This window comes from Chaetodon trifascialis, chromosome 19 (assembly GCF_039877785.1).
Source record: "Chaetodon trifascialis isolate fChaTrf1 chromosome 19, fChaTrf1.hap1, whole genome shotgun sequence".
In the NCBI taxonomy this organism is placed as follows: Eukaryota; Metazoa; Chordata; class Actinopteri; order Chaetodontiformes; family Chaetodontidae; genus Chaetodon; species Chaetodon trifascialis.
The window spans coordinates 15,903,397-15,924,514 of NC_092074.1; the positions used below are offsets into that span (position 1 = coordinate 15,903,397).

Below are 21,118 nucleotides of genomic sequence, written 5' to 3' on the forward strand. Positions count from 1 at the left end.
TGCACCGCTTTGCAGGAGGTGTCACTGAGCCCAGTAAGACCACAAAAAAAATCTATCCATTAATTGGTCCACAAAGCTGTAGCAACCCTATAGCAACTGCAACTTCCTATCCACAAGGCTGCATGGAGGTCAGGTGTTTGTGTGAATACGTGATGGCGTGGATGCATGCGTGCACGTAGTCGCAGCTATTGCCACATCCCACAGTGAGTTAATATGCGATGGGGCAAAAAGAAAAAACAAAACGCAGAAACTGCTTTGGGTTCAGAGGGTTACTACCAGTGAAGGAGGTTGTAAGGTCCTTATAAAAAGACAGATCTAAGGTTTCAGCTCTGTAAGGATGTATAAAAAAATGTTACATGTTTTGGAAGAAGAAGCCATACTGGCGGGAGAGTGGATGTGCAGAAAATCCAGGGGAGTATCGTGTATCCTCTGCAGGGTCGGTTGGAACGGCACGACCGACCGGATTTCACAAACAGGAGCCATAAACAACAGAGGGACAAAGAAAATGTCCCGTCCCGCCGAACAAGCTTTTCATGGCAAAAAAAAAAAAGTCCCTTGAAAATAAAAGATCTGGGAATTTTCAATTGCTCAGAGACATAATATTTACCAAACTCCAAGATGACATAACAGACAGGCTGCAGTGACAGAGACTCGGTTGTTTTGCTCTCAGCTCACTGTTCTTTTAATGGGATTTGGATGAAAGCTGGGCCTCTTTTTTTTGTTCACTACTCCAGGCTCATTGTAAAAGTCAGTTATGAACTCAGCCTGCTGAGCCTCGCAATTATATCATTCTTTTGGCACACGGAAAGGTCGCACTTAAACCTAAGAAAGCGCGGAGGGAATTGAGAGGTCAGCGTAAAGGAGTCCAAAATCATCATTATCTTTTCATATGATCAGTAATTAGACTTCTGTTATCTTTACTTAAAAGTTAAGGTTACACAGAAGAAGTGGAAGTCTGACATATGAACCTCGGCGTCTCATTTCCTATTGCGAGAGATGCAGGCTGAAAAAAGGCAGACACAGAATGGTGACAGGGAGCTAAGGAATTATAGACATACTATTCATGTAATGAAATACCATGGAAGTCTTTAAACGCAGCTCCTGTTGCCCAAGAAATGCTGCCAACATTCATTCAGCTTGCCTTTAAAAAGTAAATACACTCTATTATGAAAGACCTGTTTTCAGGCGCACACACACACACACACACACACACACACACACACACACACACACACACACACACACACACACACACACACACACACACACACACACACACACACACACACACACACACACACACACACACACACACACAAGGCAGTAAATTAAGGCAAACGAATTCCCAGGTAATCAGGTCAGGCTGAGAGAAAGTGCACATCCCAGTTCTGTCAACAGCTAAACTCATTTAATGACACGGGTGTCTAAAATTACTTTATGTGATGGAAACGAATCTGGAAAAACAGAAGATTTTAGCCATCGTTAACTCGGGGTGAGCGGGGCATTTTCTTACACTTAAGCACTGCTGCTGATCACTCCTGACCTTCTTCTGTGACTGTGTGTGAGGTCTGAGGTGGATTTAACGTCTCCCATGAGCCATTACATGCACCGGCAACGACACATAGGCCTACTGACACACGCATGCCGCTCATAAACAACCGCACTTGTGTCAATACCCTGCACTCTCATCCTTATGTGAGTAATCCTCCTAATCCAATAGCTCCTAGATAATATTCTCTTTTATTGGCCCATAAACCACAAAGATGGGGTTTAGGATTATGAGTAACTGTTCCCATGGCTTTGGATCGTTGGCTGGCTAAACCGCTATGTCATCCTATCTTACATGGCTGGCTTATATAGATCTGATAAAGAGGCAGTGAAAGAGTTTGACTGAGTTGTGGTGTCTTTTACAGTCCTTGTTAAACCCCTAATGAAGTCCGCGTTAGACATGCTGATCGATTAATGAGGCCAAACCTCCTGACTGCCAGGACGGAGAGGCACTTCAGGTGCTGTAGTTTATTTGAGCGTCCTTCTGTCTTGAACTCTTTGGAAATCCAGTTCTATCACAGCTACAGAAGAATGCTGCACTTTATCCACAGGGCTTTTTTTTCTGTGAGCGGATGATGAGAGAGTGAACGTCTTGTAAATAAATGAGTGGTGTGAGGTGACGTATTGAGAAACAGACTGCACTAACAGGGAGACATTGTTTGGTCTTCAGGACTGAGGAGGAGTGTAATTAAAAGAAGGCGAGAAAGGAAACTGAGGTGAGGCTGTAAGTGAGGGAACTTAAGGTAACAATATGCCGGCTCTTAGAGAAAGGGAAGCTTAATTCATGCTTGATGTCACATCTGAACCTTTCATTTATACCTGAGGGACACGAACAATAAAGAAAAATCTTATTTTCAGCATCCTGTCTATCCCTTAACCTCACCGCCTTTATTTACGTGGCGAGAAACACGAGACAGTTTGAAACAAACTCTTAGCCAAACTTATGTGGACGAAAAAACAAACTTATCCAAACTGTCAGTTGAAAACATCCATCACAGTTTACAGAAAAGGGTTTATTGTGCAATAAGTGATTATTACCTACTTTCTGAGTGTGTTTACTTCCAGTTTCACCTCCAAGTACAATAGTTAAGATCATCTGGCTAAACTAGCTGGTTTACAACGTTTATGACTGACTCTCAGGTGTTTTGCCCCTTTAGACTTCGTTGCTTGAAATCCCCAACTTAATATAAATATTTAATACGTGGTATGTACATATAACGCACTATGGTATAGTTGTAATCAGATAAAGTGTTACTTAATGTATTTGTCAACTGACTCCATAGATGGAAGCTGAAGTTATAAGTGTTAACAAATACTATACATTAATAAGCTTAACATATCTGCTTACAACTACATTGAAGTCCCTTATAAAGCATTTATTGAATATCTGTCTACGGCTTTTAAATCCTAAACGGGGTACTTAAAAAGTGCTACCCCAATAGGTGAACATGTATTTGTTCTGCATCCTTTAGTGAGTGACAGTTTAGCTAACGTCAGATTATACCTGATCTATCTGATGCTGAACTTAGCTGACACTGTGTTCCAGACCTTGGCCACAGCTACAAACCTTTGGATTAAAGCTCATTAAATCACCTCCACTGCTCTTGTCAAATGCCAAGTTGCTCAAATTTTCTATTACTTCATTATTACCCTCCACGTCTGCAGCAGATACAACTACGTCATCGGAAAAGTCCTTGCCAATGGAAGCCGAGGCCAGGAGCGGCTTTTCTTGATAATCAAAACACAACGTTGGCAGGGGTATCTGCCCTTGACAAGTTTATTGTTTTGGAAGTCATTCCTCTCCATGTTAGCTTTCCAACACGGTGGCCCCCATTGTTGAGTTCAAAGACATGATATCAGTCAGTAAGGGTAGTTAAATATTTACACTGCCCGAACATGACTTGATCCCTCCAAAACACTTCACCATCCCATTATGACTGTGTGCAAAAAGTGCCACAGCAGCAAGAGAAAATGTGCCAGCGAGGTCGACTGAAGCTGAATTTAACCTCAGTGTTTTTCTCAACCTCTCAGCAGTGGCTCACATTCACACTGGGAAGGTGCTCAGCACTAAAGGAATAGTTCAACATTTTGGGAAACGTGCTTATTTCCTGTCTTGCCAAGAGTTAAAAGAGATGATTGATACCAAGTACGATGCTAGAGCCAGGAGACGGTTATTTATCTTAATATAAAGTCTGGAAGCGTAGGAGCTAGCCCAGTTCTGTCATGGGCGAACTGTCAGCACACATGTGAACTTCTGTTTTACTCACTTAAACAAGTGAGATATAACCACTGAAATCATGCTGAAGCAACAAGCTAAGCTAAGCTAAGCTAAGCTAATGACCGTCTAGCTCTGGCTCCATCCTCAACGCACAGATGTGAGAGTGGTATTGATCTTCTCATCTAACAAAGCAAGTGAGCATATTTCCCAAAATGTCAAACTATTCCTTTTGCAAAATATTAGGATTTTTGGCTCCAGGCATCAAAAGCATTCAGGGGATAATTATTTAAGTCTGGGGAACATATTGGTCAACACTGGGCTGAACCAAGCGCTCATCTGTCTCAATGTTAATTTCCTGTTATGTAAAATAAATCTGAGGTCACCGCTTCCAACAGTCTGTAATTATTTGGTTTCATTGCTGCTCAGATGAAGGACATGAGAGACAATCACGAGGCGTTCTCCCCTTTCTCTGCTGTTCCTATTGTTCAGAAAACCTCACTGTCTCTGCAGAGGCCAGCACATCAGTCTGACTGAAAATAACAACGCATCAAAAAACACACGGGGCTGTTTTGGTGTGTTGCTACAGGTGCCGATGAGAAGATAAAATACGAACCAGGAAATTTAGTTTGAAGGCTGACCGGATGCCAAGACACTGCACAGCGGTCTACATGCCTTTGAAGCAGGATTTTGCTCTTCTGGAAAGTTATCAGGGCAGTTATCATTTTCTCCTCCGCCTGGAGACGGTAGAATTAAGGCAGTGGTCTCCTTATCAGATGTTTGATGCGCATGTGACAGAACCTCCACCCACACCATGACACAATCAGACTTGGACGACATTTTCCAAGCAAACTTTGTTGGCCGAACAGCCTGCTCTTTTACGTCTCTGGTACACTCCACCGCACCGCAGGTTGCCTTTTCTGATGCAGAAATAATGACTCACGTCTAAGCTAAAGACTGTACTTCACTGTTAAATTGGTGCTAAAACTTTTATCGCATTAGGCAACGCGATGGTTTGTTCCATCAAATATCGTGTGTACAGTAATAGCCCGTGAAGTCAACAGAGTAGCTTAAACTGTAAACACGCAATAAAATAGGCATATCTATCATTTGCATTACATAAAGCAGATGTGTCTCTGCACGCGAGCACGGTATGGAAACTGTATTGGCTTATTATGCCTCTCTCTCCCTCAGTTCATTTACTGACCTGAGAAAATCTGACAAGTTGACTTATTCCTCTTTGCCATGTGTTAGATGAAGGTGGAATATGTGCGTTACTCTTTAGGAATTTATCCCATATGTCTCTGGGCTATTGAATGGTGCTACTCAGCTGCTGTGATCCCTCAAAGTCAATCAGCCTTGGCCCGACATCGGGAGGAAAACAGTTGTTGCAAATCCTGAATGTAACCATGCATTCTTTGGGGGGGTTGTGTCCCCCAGTACTGAGAAAATACCAATCTGCTCCCCTCAATATACAGCACCGGCCTCCTGAAGCTGGTTATCACCTGTCTCTGGTAACACTTGCGTTTCCAGCTATGAGTGGAGGAGGCCGATGGTTGACAGCTATGATACAAACCACATAATCAGAACCATAAATGAAGTATTGTGAGGAGATAAAATGGTCTCGGAATAGGACCCATGGGACAGATCGGTGACAGCAACAATTAATATGAATAGAACAATATAATCAGATAAGCAGAACATAATAAGAAGCTTCAGATAATAATTAACAATATAATAGCTGCCAGAAGGCAAACAAGCCGACTTACTCATGGCGCATTGTATTGTCCCACAATGCAAAACTGTGGTGCTCCACGCAATGTGAAGAATTGAGCCCTGAGCGGTGTGAATTCTACATTTTGCTCTCCTTCATCTCTGACACTCGCCTCCATTTCCATGAGCCTTTTACACTCAATCCCACCCTGTCTGACTTTTCAGGGTTGTAAATGTTACACCCTCCTGCCAGCGGCTGAGGAAACAGACAGACAGCGAGCACAACAACACATAAAAACAATCTGGATTTACATGCGGCAGTTTCTGAGCAAAGACGTAATCGGTCTGGTCCTTGTGCTCATGATAGACGTTGTTACTTATCATTTAACTGCCATTGTAAAGCACTTCAGGGGCAGCATTTATTTACATTCAGAAGGACACTAACAGATGTGGAATAAACAGAAACACAAGTACTCCCGTGTGTGTTGGCATACTTTGCTCATTTGCCTGCGAACAGATGAAACACAAACACTATAGACAGAGAAACAATGCACACGAACTAAACTTGACTCAGTGAACGGAAGTGATGCTTGATCCAAACATCGCAGTCGTCCAGTGTTTTATGAATCTGAAACTTGGGCTTGAGGATCCCCCCCCCCCCCCGCCTTCTTGGCAAATGCATTACACCACTAAATCTGGACTTTCTTTAAAAAAGAAAAACATCCCATCTTGAAAAGCCATCTCAAACAGAAGGGAAGTCATACATGGAAAATTTAGGATGCCATCTCCCAGAGAGGCTTCCCAGGCAATATTTTACTTAATGTATTATTAATCACTCCGCATTAAAAAAAAACATCCTCCACTGGGGAGCCAGGAGATGTTGTGAAAGAACAGGCCACGCTCTTCTCTGGCTGATGGCTCAGTCCCACAGCTCTGGATGGAAAAGTCACATCACACCAGGAGCTGCCTGTGTGAGCCGGCCGGCTGAGGCCAGACGACTGCCCGCAGACGGAAGCACATGGGAGAGACAAGAGGATCACAACGTGGGATGTTTATGTAAGTTGTGTGCAACGTTATACTGTTCAATCTCATGTTGTCTGTGCAGATGGGCGACAAATTAAAGGAAAGAAACAACATGAAGTGTCTCAGTAAGGACGGTGGTGGTGAGTGTTGCCTAATGCTCTGAAATCTCCCACAGAGATATAGCATATGACATCATCCTCACAGTGTATAGAGGCATCTGGATTCATTGTGTTTTTCCACTCATTTGTTTAGGTTTTCCTTTCATTTGCCATCTACCTATATGTTTGAACGTATGGGTTAACAGCGGGGAATGCGGCTGCTACTTGATTAAAAGCTGAACAAATCAGTGTTTTTATTGGAACAACTGATCAAATGTGAACGGGGTGACGAACCAAGAGAGAATTACCACTCGACTCTGCAATTCTTCTAAGCCCGACAGAGCATTTTAGTATCTGTCAGCTCATTGTTTTGGTTTTATAGCTGACGGTTTCATTGTTTTGGATCACTCTCAACACTTTCAACCTTGTTGCAGGCAAATGTTTTCAGCCAAAAACAGCTTGAGAAACCCATTGGGCTCCACCTGTCCAGCATCAAACAGCTCACAGACAATGTTAGAGAGGAGCTGATGAACTAGACCCAGTGGTCTCCCTCAGACGATGGCAGAGGCCAAAACAGAGCTAAAAGGGGAGTGAATATTGGCGGAAAATTATTATTATTAGGAAGCCACAAACTACAAATGAGTGTAAATGTTTCCTCATGTCTGCTGGATGTGTAAAAAGGCAACTGCTGTACTAACAATTAACGTATTCGCTGGTTCCACTGCCACAAAGACATCTGTTGAAGTCTAAACATTGGCTCTATTAGAAACCTGCAAACTAATGTATAATGATGGCTTAATAGTTTATCCCAGTTACTTTGATTAGCCACTAGCAGTGTGGCTATACAGCATGCATTGAAATGCTGACCTTTCGGTGCAACTCAAAATCTCAACAACTGCAAAGCGGATTGCCATGATGTTTCCCAGAGGATAAATCCCATGACTTGTCTTTCAGTCACCAGCAGATCAGTAAATTCACATAAGAAAATTATATCCACAATGAAAATGTATCAGAGACGATAAAGCCACAGATGAAAGGGACCTGCCAACATGCTAACAGCTGTATTTTCAAACACACTGCACAGGAAGCAGCGCGAGCTCAGATGAGACTGTGTTGACATCACACAGCATCACGTCTGCTCCTTTGCCAACAAAAGCTCACAGTGAGCTGTAGCAACCTGTTGAGCCTCCTTCAAAGATCCATCATCACCACCAGCCAAAGAACAGATTCACGGAATTGATGCTCAACTAACCACCTCAGCAACACGCAGTTCAGCTGTAGCCAAATCTCCTCCAGTACTGGTGTGCAACAGAAGGCCGTGTGCATGCGTACCTGCTGCAGTGAGCTGATTTCATCCAGCAACTTTTGGAAGAAGCCGATACCACAGGGAAAGGGTGTGTGTGACTTTTGAGGAATGCCTGATCAGAAGAATACATTGAAATCATAATGTAAGATTTATCATAACTGCATCTTATAAAAAATAATAGTAATACAATAAAATCCAGATATTGAAAACTGGTGGATCACGTGTCCCCCAAAAGAAAACTTAAATGAACACTACCAAACTAAATGAGGTGCCAAGCTGCAGAACCTGCCGGAGGAAGGGGACAGTCCTGCAGAGCAGCACCTCCACTTTGCACCTCCATCACCGTGACCGCCATCCAGCTGTGTTCACCAAACAATTTTTCACTAAAAAAAGATGTTTCCCATCCGTGATGCAGTAAAAACCTTTGTTTCTTAAGAAAATGTGAAGTGATTCCAGTATGTTTCAAGAATTCTAAGCATATTTTGATGACTGTCCTGAAAATACTGTGTATTGCAGTTATTTTGGGATGGATAATCGCAGCCTAGATCAGAGTACGGTGCTCACATTCATCATCTTTGTGAGCACCTTGACGCTTACTTTGATAGCCCGTACAAGAAGCATTACAGCCTCACAGGGAGGGTAGCCTGCCTCTTAGGCCTGTTTATCTATAGTGCTGAAATTAAGCCAAGTTAACAGGCTCATTACCACACACATGCACACGTGCACGCACAACTGTGGGGACTTGTGTTTTGTCCACATAAGGAAGGCGAGTCCCCACAGTGTGACTGTATAAACACATGTATGTCCCTACAACATGAGTAATGCACATCTACACTCACTCCCTCTCTCACACACACGCACACACACAGGGTTAACTGTTTGAAGTCGAGCCCTGTCCATAACATGTCAGTCTTATGCTGCTAATTAGGCATTAAAAAGCTGCTGTAATGTTGACAGTTCTTCCACAGTCTGGGTGTTTCTATCGTGTGGGTGTTTATAAGGAACTTCCTTCAAAATCTGATGCAAATCTGAAAGTAATTATTTGCGTGTGGATGTGTGTGTGTCTGCATTCAAATGTGTAGTCTGAAGGGATGTGTGCACTGTATTAATTCAGTAATCAAGCATGTGTTTTTGCATGTGTTGACCATAACCCCTGCAGAGTGCTGAGGCCCTGCGTGGTGCCTTCGTTGGTAAAGCACTGCTGCAGATGTGTGAGGATGAGGTCACTCACGTGCGGCCTTAAAGACTTACACTGATGCTGAATCACCTCACATGGACGGAGTAGCAGCAGAAGGAGGAGGGAGAGGAGCAGGGAGAGAAACAGACAGCACATACTGCAGCTCAGGCCAGAGATTAAATTACTTCTTAGTTTTATCTGTTCCGCCTTAATGAAAGATTGTCATCGAAGTGGAAGATTTCAGCTCGCAGGAAATTAACGATGTGCAGGAAAACTGTCTCTCATACACTGACATTAATCAGCACGCTTGCTTTGAAACCAGCGACTGCTGTGACGCCGTCGCTTAATCCGGAGTCATTAAGGAAAAAGTGAAAGAATGAGAGGAGAAACAGGCCCAGACTTGGAGTAAAACGGCGCAGTGGGAGTGAAATGAACAAGGGGAATCAGTGCGGTGGAAGAGGCTGTATTAAAAGGAGGAATGGCAGTGAGAAAGTGGGTGAGTGTGAAATTAGCTGGGACGGCGGGAAGAATGCTTTGAGGGCTTATTTTTCTAAGACTTTCTACCCGACTACTGGTCTGACTGCCAATATTGCATCTGTTTCTGAACACAGCAGTGACTATGGAAAATCCCCTGGCAGGGAGAATCTCCATCACACACACACATTGACACACACATACATGCACACAAACATAGACATTAAACCTGCAGCTCTATCCTCACTCTATCATATCGATCTCTTATATAATTGGCTCTAACTTTGACCTCTGCCCCCCCCCCCCCCCCCCCCGGCCCCAGGCTCGCCCTTGCATGTTGATTTTACCCAGACCTCATCTCCCACCACATCCTCTCTGGCCTCGCTTGCTTTTCTTCTTCCCCACCAACAAACCAACACTTCATGCCACATTGGAGAGTTTTAAATTGATCGACAATCACAGGCTGGTTCTTGTTACAGAGCTGCAGTCTAGACTTATTAACAAATGTTGGCCTCTTTGCTCTGTTATGTAGTCACCATTTCAAACTGGATTCAGACCTGTGAGGGCCCGTGGCAGGTGAAACAAGACCAGAAGAGGAAATGAGTTAAAAAGCCTCCCCTTAGACTGAAAACTCCTGTTGATGGCTTTATGGGAAACTTATCTTTTCTACTGTTTTTTCCAGCTCTGGGGACAGCAGGTGAAAAATCTACCGATGCAACGTTTGAGGTCGCTTTTGACCTCACGTCTTTTTTTCTCCTTCTCTTTTCAAAATACCTTCTGTTGTGACCCAGTCATTTTTTCCATGCTGCTGTCTGCTCCTAGTTTTCCATGTGGAGATGTGTTTAGATAGACAGTGACATATAACAGACCAGAATGATGAATGGACTCTGATGGATTCAGGCAAAAATACAGACAGCCGTCTCTTCTGTCCAGCATGATCTCATTATGTGTGACATATGAAGTCAGCTGAGAGCAGTTTGCAGATTAAAATAGCTTGCTATGATTATTAAATCTCACCATATATCAGAGGACAACTTGATTTTCTTCTATGAAGATTTGCCTCATTTTCTGTGCAAACTTTTTGATTCACACCTTAAAGGTCTATACTTAAAACAAATTAGTTTGTGCGACATGTTTGTGTCCATACAAGCGGTCTTACAGCTGTCGATAAAGGCATATACTGCTGGACGGTCTTGAAGATAATTATGGTTCTGCAGTGAATGCAATCAGCAGCACACACAAAAAGTGATGGAAAATGTTGAGCAAAGACTGAAAAAACTTGTCCAGATTGTCAGTTAAAAATGGTCAATTCCAGTGTGGGGAAGGTGTGAGAGGAGGGCTTCAGACGCTGTGTGACGATCCAACATCCTCTTCATTTAAAGCAAGCTGAGGCCCGTCACAGCCCTGTTGGTGGGGTCATTTCAGCTATGAATGTGTTTTAGTAAAGCTCACCAGTGTCTGTGAGGAAATATTGACTTATTCTAAGAACAGATGCATCATGAGCACAAAAGCCTGGGTGATTAAATTTTCACTGACATACAGTAACTGCTTACTTACAGTAGACACTTTATATTCTTAATTCTCCAGCATGCACATCTGTCAAAGGCCCTGTTTTCCCAGCCAGTGTGTTTTAAGAAGATTCTCCTTCATTCCACCTCCCCAGGAAAAATAAAATCTGCTGCTGCTGCTGCTGCTGCTCACACAGCCAGCTTTCCACAGTGCATTGGTAAAGGTTAAGAGGGAAAAATTGCAGGCACAGCTCAATGTGTTGGCATATACTGAAGTGCTAATAGAATTTATGTCTTGTTCATACTCGTGTGCACTCACGAACATGCAACTTTGATCTGGATACCGATGGTCGGCTTCAAAGCTGAAACCACCATACCGTCACCATGTTTTTTTTTTCATGTGTTGAAGTCACGGGTGTGCCAGACTGTTGATTTTTGTGTTGTTTAACTTTGATAGCTATGGGATATAATTTCATAGATCTGGAAGAGATCAAAACAGCATGTGCATATTTTCACATACAAATGTTCCAAAATTTAACATAAACGTCACATTTAATACAATCTTTAGATTTATATTTTCCAAATGTCTTAGTTTTATATTTGTATTATCAATGACATCACATACATAAGACATTGAGGCGACATGTTGGCTGATATTATGTTATTGCGTCCAGTACATATGATACTAGCATAGATATGTCAAGAAATTGGAGGACAGAGAGGTCAAAGATATTTTTTTAAGGTAGAAACGGTGTCTTCATTACATCCACTGGAGAGCTTTAAAGCTTTATTTTTCCATTTCTTTCCATCTCAGTGCACATTTTGATTGCAAATCTATGGGATCCTCATCAAAAGATTGTCTGCCTTTATCGGCTGATTTCTTAAAAAACTCTCAAATATCAAAATTCAGTATTGGCATCAAGAATCCAGTATCTGCCAGGTTTATATGAATAAAGAATGTGCGCAGAATTAAACTCTGACTTCGTCAACTCTGGCAGGCATGCACTATAGCATAGAATCATAGCAGCATAGCAGAGACTGGGGAGTGATGATAGCACTTTGGCAGCTAGTTTGCAGGCTTCAGTCCACTTAAATAAAGTTAGATTATTATCCTCTGCGTCTGTGACACAAAGTGTTGTCTCTGATCTAACTTTAGCACTGACGCCCAGTGCAAGAATTTAAGCCATTGTTTTAAAATCTGATATATCGCCTCATTTATCTGCACTCCAAACATTCAGCCAAGTCATTCTTTTGATGCAGACACATTGTCCTTACGTTGTCAAATCAGTTAATCTCCGTGTCTCACCTTGTAAAGACAATGGGACTGATACGATAAGTTCTTTTGTTATTTGATATTTCTCAGCTTGCAGCTCTCTTTCCCCTCAAGCCTCAGTCTTTGCTGGACTCGTAGCACAGATTCCATAAACATCAGGTCATTTCGTAGAGGTCAACATGTGCATCTAAGTGATATCAACACAGCTCGAGCCAAAGCTAAACAGGACTGCTCGATACATAGTCACGCTGACACAGATGTACTGTAAACACGCAGTGCGCAGAGCCAAAGAAGAGGAGGAAGAAAAAATAAACTAAATTCTGTCTTAAATTCACTCTATTCCATGGCTACTACCCATTTAACAGTAATCTCTCATGTAAATTGTGTTTATATTTCAGTAAATCAGCAGTAAATCCTTCAGGCACATGCTGATTAATGGCAATTTTAGCTCTCCCTGGCTTTCCCAAGGAGAGAAACCAAGGAGGCGTCCTCTCCTGCTACTGTCTGTCACCGTGGGCCACTTTTGTGGATACCTGGACATGACGGAGAAAGGATGTTTACATGTGTTAAATGAAGTTCTCTGCTGTACGAGGCCACATGCAGAGAGGGATATGATTTTAACTATGACAACTTGTTTTTAAAGTTGGAACCAACGGGAGCAGTGCGGAGCAGGCACAGCTCCATCCCAGACAGGAAGTCACGTCTGCTGCACATGAAGGCACCTTATTGCATTATACCAATAATACTCGGTCTTTGGGTATTCTCTAGATACTCTTTATTTCATTTTAGTCTCTTCCCCTCTGACATCCTGAGTGCATGTCAAAAGAGGACCTGCTGAGTGCTGACTCTCAGCAAAGGATGAGCGAGGACGGCCAATTTTTGACAGGAAAAACTTATCCACTCTCTTGATTAAATCCTGTGGGATTATTGAGTCAAAATCCAACAGGCTTAATTGCCAAGATGAGTGATACAGAAATGGAAATGGCAGCATCAGAAATGATGGATATGGAAAGAAAATATACAGGCGGAGGAAATAATTTCCAGAGTACTTTTAAACAAGGTGTCAGGGTTATAAAGCTTTTCACTTGTACGCTTCAAAGGCTGCTGCAGTATCAGATTTGTGGGCCTGTAAAATGATCCATGGAACAATGCAGAGGTGACTTTACAAGAACAAATTTGTGCAATTCTTATTCATTTTATGGACACAAGGATCGTAGGTCTACAGTTCTGGTCCTTGTATGAGCTACATTTGGCAGCGAGGGGAGAACTTCGTTTTTAAAAGAAGAAAAGCCAGTGATATCCATGTGGATTTGTCAAGCTTGGATCAATCCCACATAAACCTAAATGACCCCAGGCCTGCGGTGATTTATCACACTGTGCTGCTGAAACGATGTCCACAACCCTTTAGCCTCACTGCTGCAAGCGACGCTTACATAACACAGAAGAATTGAGCAGACACGGTCACGCCCTCTTGCTAAAACAATCCTTTCCTCTCTTTTCATTAAAGCTTTCTCAGAGACTGATTTTCCAGGTGAAGAAATGTTAATGCTCGGATGAAACGCTAACAGAGGCGGAAGAGAGCGAGTCGTGGCGAGCTGATGAAATGTGCTATACGAGCCTATGCCTTATTCAGGCTCTTGAGGATGCTTTTCTCTCCGTTAGGTCTTTTGAGCGGCCATAATGAATCAATCACCCTGTCAGGCTGAGGTATCGAAGATGACCACAAAACCCTGCTGCCTCAGACCCACTGAAGTGTCGGGTTCCTGGCTCCCAGCACCTGGTGGAGAGCTCCTTCTCCAAAAGCACTCAGACTCGGGCTCAGACCCAGACGGGTACCCTGAATTCAGCTACGTCGCCCTCCCTCGCCAGGAACAATGTACGGCAAATGCTGGAAAGTTTTGCCTCCGTAATGTTGACGCTTGACTTTTTCTAACGGCTTTCCAGTCCAAATGGGACAATGACAGCTTGTGTAGGGCACACAGCACAGGCGATCCACATCAGGGAACAATGTGGGACAGCTTTGCATGACAGAGGCCTAGAAATGTGATGACAAAGCTGCGAGGGCTGTGGAGACAGAGGAGATTGAGGATGTTGACCTCCCTTCAGGGAGGAGTCATATGTCAAGCGTGCATAACTTGGATATCAGATCTGCTTGGAGGTAGTATTGATCCTTCAGTGCAGGTGTGAACGCTGCAGTGCATGTGGCTCCCAGCCTCTGCCCTGTCAGACACCTCAGCCATCATGTCCCACATGTGTTCACTTTAAATGACTTTAAACTGGGTGATATTTCAAACTATTGATTACACTAAAGCGTAACTTTTCATTCCATTGAATATTTCTTAATAAGCAGCAGAGGGTAGTTGTTTCAATCATTGCTCCATTAGCCATTTCACCTGATACAATACTACACACTAGTTTAACGGTTTACTTTAGCTATGATTCAACCATTTATCCATCACTTTTAGGCATTTCACCTGACTTTCCATTGCTTACAGCTATCGGGTTCATGTGTTCATTACACTTGGCTAGTTAAATCATTTACACATTACTTTGGCACTGGATGCTATTGCTTGGCTGCACACTGCACATTTCCCTGTTGTGGGATTAATAAAGGATTATTTTGTCTTATATTATTACATATACCTATTTTTGACCTGTTTATGCATTACTTAAAGATATCTGTGAGAATAATTTCTCCATTACTTTTAGCTTTTCAGACCTCTCTGCTAACTAAGCTGCAAGCACTGTGTTCACAGGCCGACTCAGTATATGGTTACATATTTCTCAATAAAACTGTGATTTCAGTTTTGTGAAATTTATTGAGCTATTCTATAATCCATGTAGGGAAAAAACACTGGCTGGTAATCTGCTGCAGAGCTTCATCTGTCTGTCAGTGCTTTTACACTGTTTGTGTTCAAAAACCCGACAAAAGCCAAAAAAAGGACATAAAAAGTGGTAACAAGTCTGAATAAGTGATATATCACTTTTGAAGGATTCAGTGGTTTTCTCTTTCTTGGCAGCCAACTTTTTATCTTTGAAATGTGGGACAACATTAACAGTGCTATGCAAAAAAAATAAAACCTGTGTGTGGCAATGCTTGCTATAATGTGAATCAATAAAGAATACAGCATGTGATGGGCATGCACTATGCAGCCACTTACGCCCCGACAATGAAATTAAGGATGTGAAACAAAGCCACATGCGAGTCTCATTGCATGCTTGGCTGCGCCCACTGAGAAACTGCACCAACAGCCGAGCTCGTGTTTCCAAAAGTCTGTATATTTGAAGAAGTCCAAACAAATCTGTCTTCTTTGCTGCAATTGAAAGTTCTCTGTGACGCCGATCAACATGTGTCAAAGTATCAAGTTATCTGCGTTGTGGATGTCCTAAAGCTACTATTGGATGCCTGATGGGGGCTGAAAATGGGATAAGTGACAGAGTTCCATGTGTGTGTATGTTTCACTTTCAGATTTTTGCGTGAAAGGAGTTTTTAGTGGCAGTCTTCAGGAAAGAACAGGGAGAGAAAAGAAAGGCGGATTTCAGAGGAGCTAAACTCAGTGGCTGAGACATTTCCCCAATATTTTCCTCTCTTCACTTCCAGAGGTTAAAGAAACTCTATCCTGAGTGAATTCCATCTTTTTTACGAGTTGTGGAAGAGGGAAATAATTTTTGGCACACCCAAACTTTTACGGAGCAAAAGTAGGCCACACTGAGACGAACCATCATCTTATAAATGAGGAGACTTCTGTTTTTAAATGCTGGCAACGCTCAAGTTTGTGTGCCTGTATTTATGGCTCTGATAAATTGAAGCAGCTCTTTGTCATTCATTCCAAAAGCAGTCTGAAGTCAGTTGTCATGAGTTTGTCTCTTCCCACATGCTTTCGGCTGCAGCTGGTTTCTGCCACATCAGTAGTATTTTTATATGTATAAGTCCCAAAGGGCCTGTAGGTCAGATTTAACAATCATTATCCGTGTAACAATGGAGTCACACTGCGCCAATATGTAATAATTCCCCGATGCATTTGCAAAAAGTTTAAATCAAGAGTTTGAATGACATGTTTTCATTTTTATTGATTCATTCACTAACTTCATTCAGTTATCAGATCCTGACCAAAATGATACATAATCTAATACAAGCAAAAGGGAGCTGATTCCAGTCTCATGACTGGAGTCTGGTCAACATGTGCTTGAACTCACCATGCCCACTGAAAACCAGTGCACCGCTACACCATGGCACCACCTCCAGGAAAAGGGCGAGATGTCTGGAATGTTGATATTCCCACTGGCAAATCGGTCAGTCCTAATCACTGACAGGAAGAGCGGAGCCACTTGGATGACAGGAGATTAGCCACCTGGAAGTCATTTGTACAGCTGAAGTAAACTTGTCCTGGATACTATTTGGAAGGAAACCACCTTTTTCTTAACATAAAATAAACTCAAGTCACACACAATGTACTGTTAGACCTCTTTAAAATCTCCAGTGGGCTGTAGGGATGAAGAGGTTAATTAAATGTAACCTTTGAAAGCCTGTCTGACCCCTAAATTAAATGCACTTGCTAAAGTGTTCTTAGGAGTTATTGATCCAAAAGCAGCTACAGCAGGAAAACTTGGGAAACACTGCCCTCTTTTGGTAATACAGTGAAGAAGCAGATCACAAAAAACTACATGGTCTATTTTATGTCCAATAAATAAAGTCAGATTTTTCAGCTCAGACATCTAGTTTAGAGTACTGGACACACAGTATATGCCTTAGATAGTACCAAACAGTGTTAGGACCTCTTGTTGACTTTATCAGCAGGGTTGTGGTTTCTCAGCAAGCTCAGTTTTTCAACTAAATCTTTTGATTGGACTGAAGCCAACTTGGCCGCGCTTTAGAAAAGAAAGCTGAAGAACCCTAAATGTTGATAGGCATCATGTAGTGCAATATAAGATGAAAGCTGAGAATTACAGCCAAGGAGAGCTCCTTGAGGTGGACTGTTTGCTTGTAAATGCCTCACCAAATTTGGTCAACTTTGCTCAACTTGAACATGCCTTCACAAAAATGCACTTTTTTATCATTTAGAAATTCCATGACCCGTGTTAAACACCCAAGAGGAGCGGTCTTTATTGTCTTCTGGCAGGAGTATAGGGACCTGAACCGAAGTGAACTCAGAAAGTCTTGACTGCAGCCTGTGCTGGTCACCACTGTGACTACAAATGACCATGCATTTATTTTCTCTGACATGAATAACCCTCTGACAATAGCTGTTAAAAGCATCTTGCACAATATCCATCACAGCACATAGAAACAGAAAAATGAAGCACCAACCATCAAGCTTATACAATTGAAATCCTATAATTTTATTATTATACATCAGAAACACGGACTGCAATAACATTGTCTGATTGTGGTGCTATTCTGACAAAGACAAAACTCACTGAATATGCACTCTCTGATACCTAGTACTCATGTATGGCAGCCAATATTCGGGTGTGATTAACAAAAGCCAGCCTTAATGCGAAAGGGGGCCAATTTGTGCGCTTGTAAAAAGTCTGGAGGGTTGAAAACAGACCTGACATGAAAAAGCATTTGCAAATAATTTTAAGTTTGCTTGAACTGCATGAATGCAGGGTGGTATCTTTGCCATAAAGACAATGTAATGTGCACCAATATAGAAAGTATTCTAAATATAGCCGGCTTTGACGTAGATGATCATCGATGCAAGTTGTAACTGAAAATTATTTGCAACTACTATACAGGTCAGGGTGAAAAGGGTTATGGGTTATGGGGGATATTTGAGGATTAGATTCTACTTTTTGGCAGTCTGGAGACGCTCGCTCACATTCTCCCAGTTGATGACATTCCAGATAGCCTTAACATAGTCCGGCCGCACATTTTTGTACTGAAGGTAGTAGGCATGTTCCCATACATCGATACCAAGGAGAGGAATGAGGCCTAAGGGTCAGAGACAGGAAACAATCACCCTGATGGCTCTGTTTCACTCGTGACATTTGGCAAAGAAGAGTATGAGGGGAAAATAGAAATGATAATCTGTTGACAGAAAGTTTTACCTCAACTTCAAAACTGTTTTCGACTGACCTGTGCATCCCTGCAGGGGGTCCTGGTTAGCACAAGCAGCGATGCGAAGTCTTCCAGTCTCCTTTTCGTAGCCCATCCAGCCCCAGCCTGAGCCCTGCACTGCCACTGTCGCAGCAGACATCTTCTCCTTCATCTTCTGGAAGGAGCCAAAGTCCCGCTTAATGGCCTCCATCAGCTCCCCTACAGGAAGTGACACAGACGGATGCTACTTCAGGGCAGCACAATACATTAACAGCAAGAAACTAAATCAGAAAACATTTTCAGTAAACTGTATCTGCATATTTACATTGTTTTATTTGACATATTATCTGAAAGAGAGATGTGCTGTGAGCCTCATGGTAACAGAAAATCAGTTGTTGAGATCTACTCCCACCGACTGCCCACCTGATGAATGGAAGTCCAATACTAACCCCTTTGGTTTGGTAACTCAGACAGTATAATAAGTGGACAAAGCCTCTGAGAGTGGGCCATAGCTGAGTGCCTTAACCCTGCAGTATTTCCAATGGCCTGCAGGAGGGATTCCACTAGCTGCTAAAAGAAATCTGATCTGATGATTGACAAGTAACTACCACAGAATGTCCTCAGCTTCTCAGTCAGATCCAATCAGGATAGAGGTGTAGCAATGCGTATTCTCCCCAGCTCCACCCTTTCATCCAAACATGGTCAATTCTAGGTCCAAAAAACCAAGATGGCGACAGCCATAATGCCACACTCAAGGTTTAAAAAAAAAAAACATGGGTAACGTCACAAGTGCAAAATCCTCACAAAAACAACTTTAACTTCATCTTACTGGATGCTTTACAAACTATTCATTTACTTTGCTCTCTGTTGTTTTATTCTGGGGAGGTCAGCTTGTCTGAGCTCATTCACTGGGAATGGCTGGCTAAATTTTAGATTGGGCTAAAAGCTGCACAGAGCTGCAGAGTTAGCTGTTCACTCACAGCAGGTGCAGCACTACTAATTTAACATTGTGTGAGTCATGTGTTGCGGGTTAACTACACAACAAAGCTGGGAGGGAAAATAGTGTATCGGAAGACAAGCTTTTGTGTTTTTGCCTTACCCTGTGGCTCGCCTCCACCATTAGGAGAGAGGTTTGTCCAGAAGATAGTGTGATTAATGTGGCCTCCTCCATTAAACCTCAGAGCAGGCTGGAGGGCAACCTGTGCTGTCACATCTCCTAAAATACAAGCCAAATACAAGCAGGTTAACACAAAGACATCATCTCTGTGAAAAATATGTGACTGTTGATGTGAGAGACACGCCAATACAGTTAGAAGTTTAGGATATAGTTACATGTTAGGAAACATACAAATATTTTCCTGATATAAATGTTAAAATATATTAGTTCTTGCTAGTTTGAGTTTGTACCCTTTGCTAGTGCCTCCTGATATTTCTCTTCTGTGACGTTGAGGTTGTTGACATATGTGGCATGGTGCTTGCTGTGGTGCAGCTGCATTATCTCTGCACTGATGTGGGGCTCCAGGGCACCATAGTCGTAGGTCAGGTCAGGGAGCGTGTGCTTCTGCCTTGATGCAGAGACCTGGCTTATAGCTTGGCTCAGGCTGGCTGCACACCTGAAGCAAAGCAGAGGAAAAATGAAGCCAACCATACCATTAGACAATGGCTTTCAGCTAGTCAGCTTCAGATTAGCTAATAAGAAAGAGCGACTGCACGTCAGAGCATTTCACCAGTTCACAATGACTGGTTTCCAAACATATGGAGAGACTAGATAACTTGACTACCAGTGATGCCTGTGTGTTCAAATTTCACAATATTAGCCCAAGATAGCCTGGCACAGGCAGGTTTATCAGTTCAAGTTACAACAGTTTGATAAGGACTGAGCAGCTGGCTTTAAGTTAGCTAACTTACATTTCTGGCATTGTTTGTGTTTTATCATACAGTCTTATGTATGTCTTAGTAGAATAGGCTGGAGGCTCCAAGTTAGCTTTCTATGAACAACTATGTCCGAATATAAAAATATCCATTATCTGGTACGCCACAAGCTAACCTTGCTGAGCTGCTAAACTAAGTTAGCATCCTGGCTAGCTAACTGTTAGCTCTGAATAAACTGTCTCAAGTTCATGAGCAGTCGCCGCTAGCAGGAGTCAGCTGGCCTAATTCCTTGTGCACTTTGAACAGTGTAATGACACCAAATGGTAAGTTGATATGAGGTTTACCTGCGTATTTGACCAACTCTGCAAAGCATGTTCATGATATCGCTCACTTGGTTAACAGAATAGACCACATACACTGGTAACTGCCCTTGAAATGTGCGATTTCAACCTGACAGAGGGCGGGACCGTACCATTATCGTTCTGTGGGGGTGTTGACAAGAGTGTGCAGTAATTAGAAAACTCAAGGACGACAATTCATACGACGCATTTCATGAATATTGATAGATAATATATAATAGCATGTGTGATAACAACGTGACATACTGAAATATCTTTCAGCACAGCAGATTATACATTTTACACCACCCTCTTCTAGAACATTTTTCAATTCACCCTTCTGGTTGGTTTCTCGCGGCCTTACCAAAAGTCAAAGCCCAACTGTCATTGGATATTTTGGTACAGAAATAATGTGCTCTGTGTCTATACATTATATTATATCATATATCCGATGTGAAAAATACGATGTAAGGATAAATAGACAATGGATATTTCGCTGTGAAATAACCCTGAATATTGTACATCATATGTAC

At 42.4% G+C, this 21,118-nt stretch overlaps 1 protein-coding gene across 1 annotated transcript; it reads right to left on the reverse strand.

Moving 5' to 3' along the window:
* Nucleotides 1-17,651: 17,651 nt before the first annotated feature.
* On the reverse strand, nucleotides 17,652-20,701 carry sod2 (superoxide dismutase 2, mitochondrial). The gene is made up of 5 exons (XM_070987716.1): nucleotides 20,592-20,701; nucleotides 19,783-19,988; nucleotides 19,475-19,591; nucleotides 18,415-18,594; nucleotides 17,652-18,270 (listed from the first exon to the last, which is right to left on the reverse strand). The coding sequence occupies exons 1-5, from the start codon at nucleotides 20,624-20,626 to the stop codon at nucleotides 18,125-18,127; spliced, it is 684 nt and encodes a 227-aa protein (XP_070843817.1). The 5' UTR covers nucleotides 20,627-20,701; the 3' UTR covers nucleotides 17,652-18,124.
* Nucleotides 20,702-21,118: the final 417 nt, after the last annotated feature.

Bases quoted from the DNA above. Each gene is read 5' to 3' on its own strand.
- sod2 (XM_070987716.1), bottom strand. From the start codon at position 20,626: ATGAACATGCTTTGCAGAGTTGGTCAAATACGCAG. The intron at 19,592-19,782 runs GTACAAACTCAA...CTTGTATTTTAG, and splicing joins TCAGGAGGCACTAGCAAAGG to GAGATGTGACAGCACAGGTT. The intron at 18,271-18,414 runs GTCAGTCGAAAA...TCTGACCCTTAG, and splicing joins CCCCCTGCAGGGATGCACAG to GCCTCATTCCTCTCCTTGGT.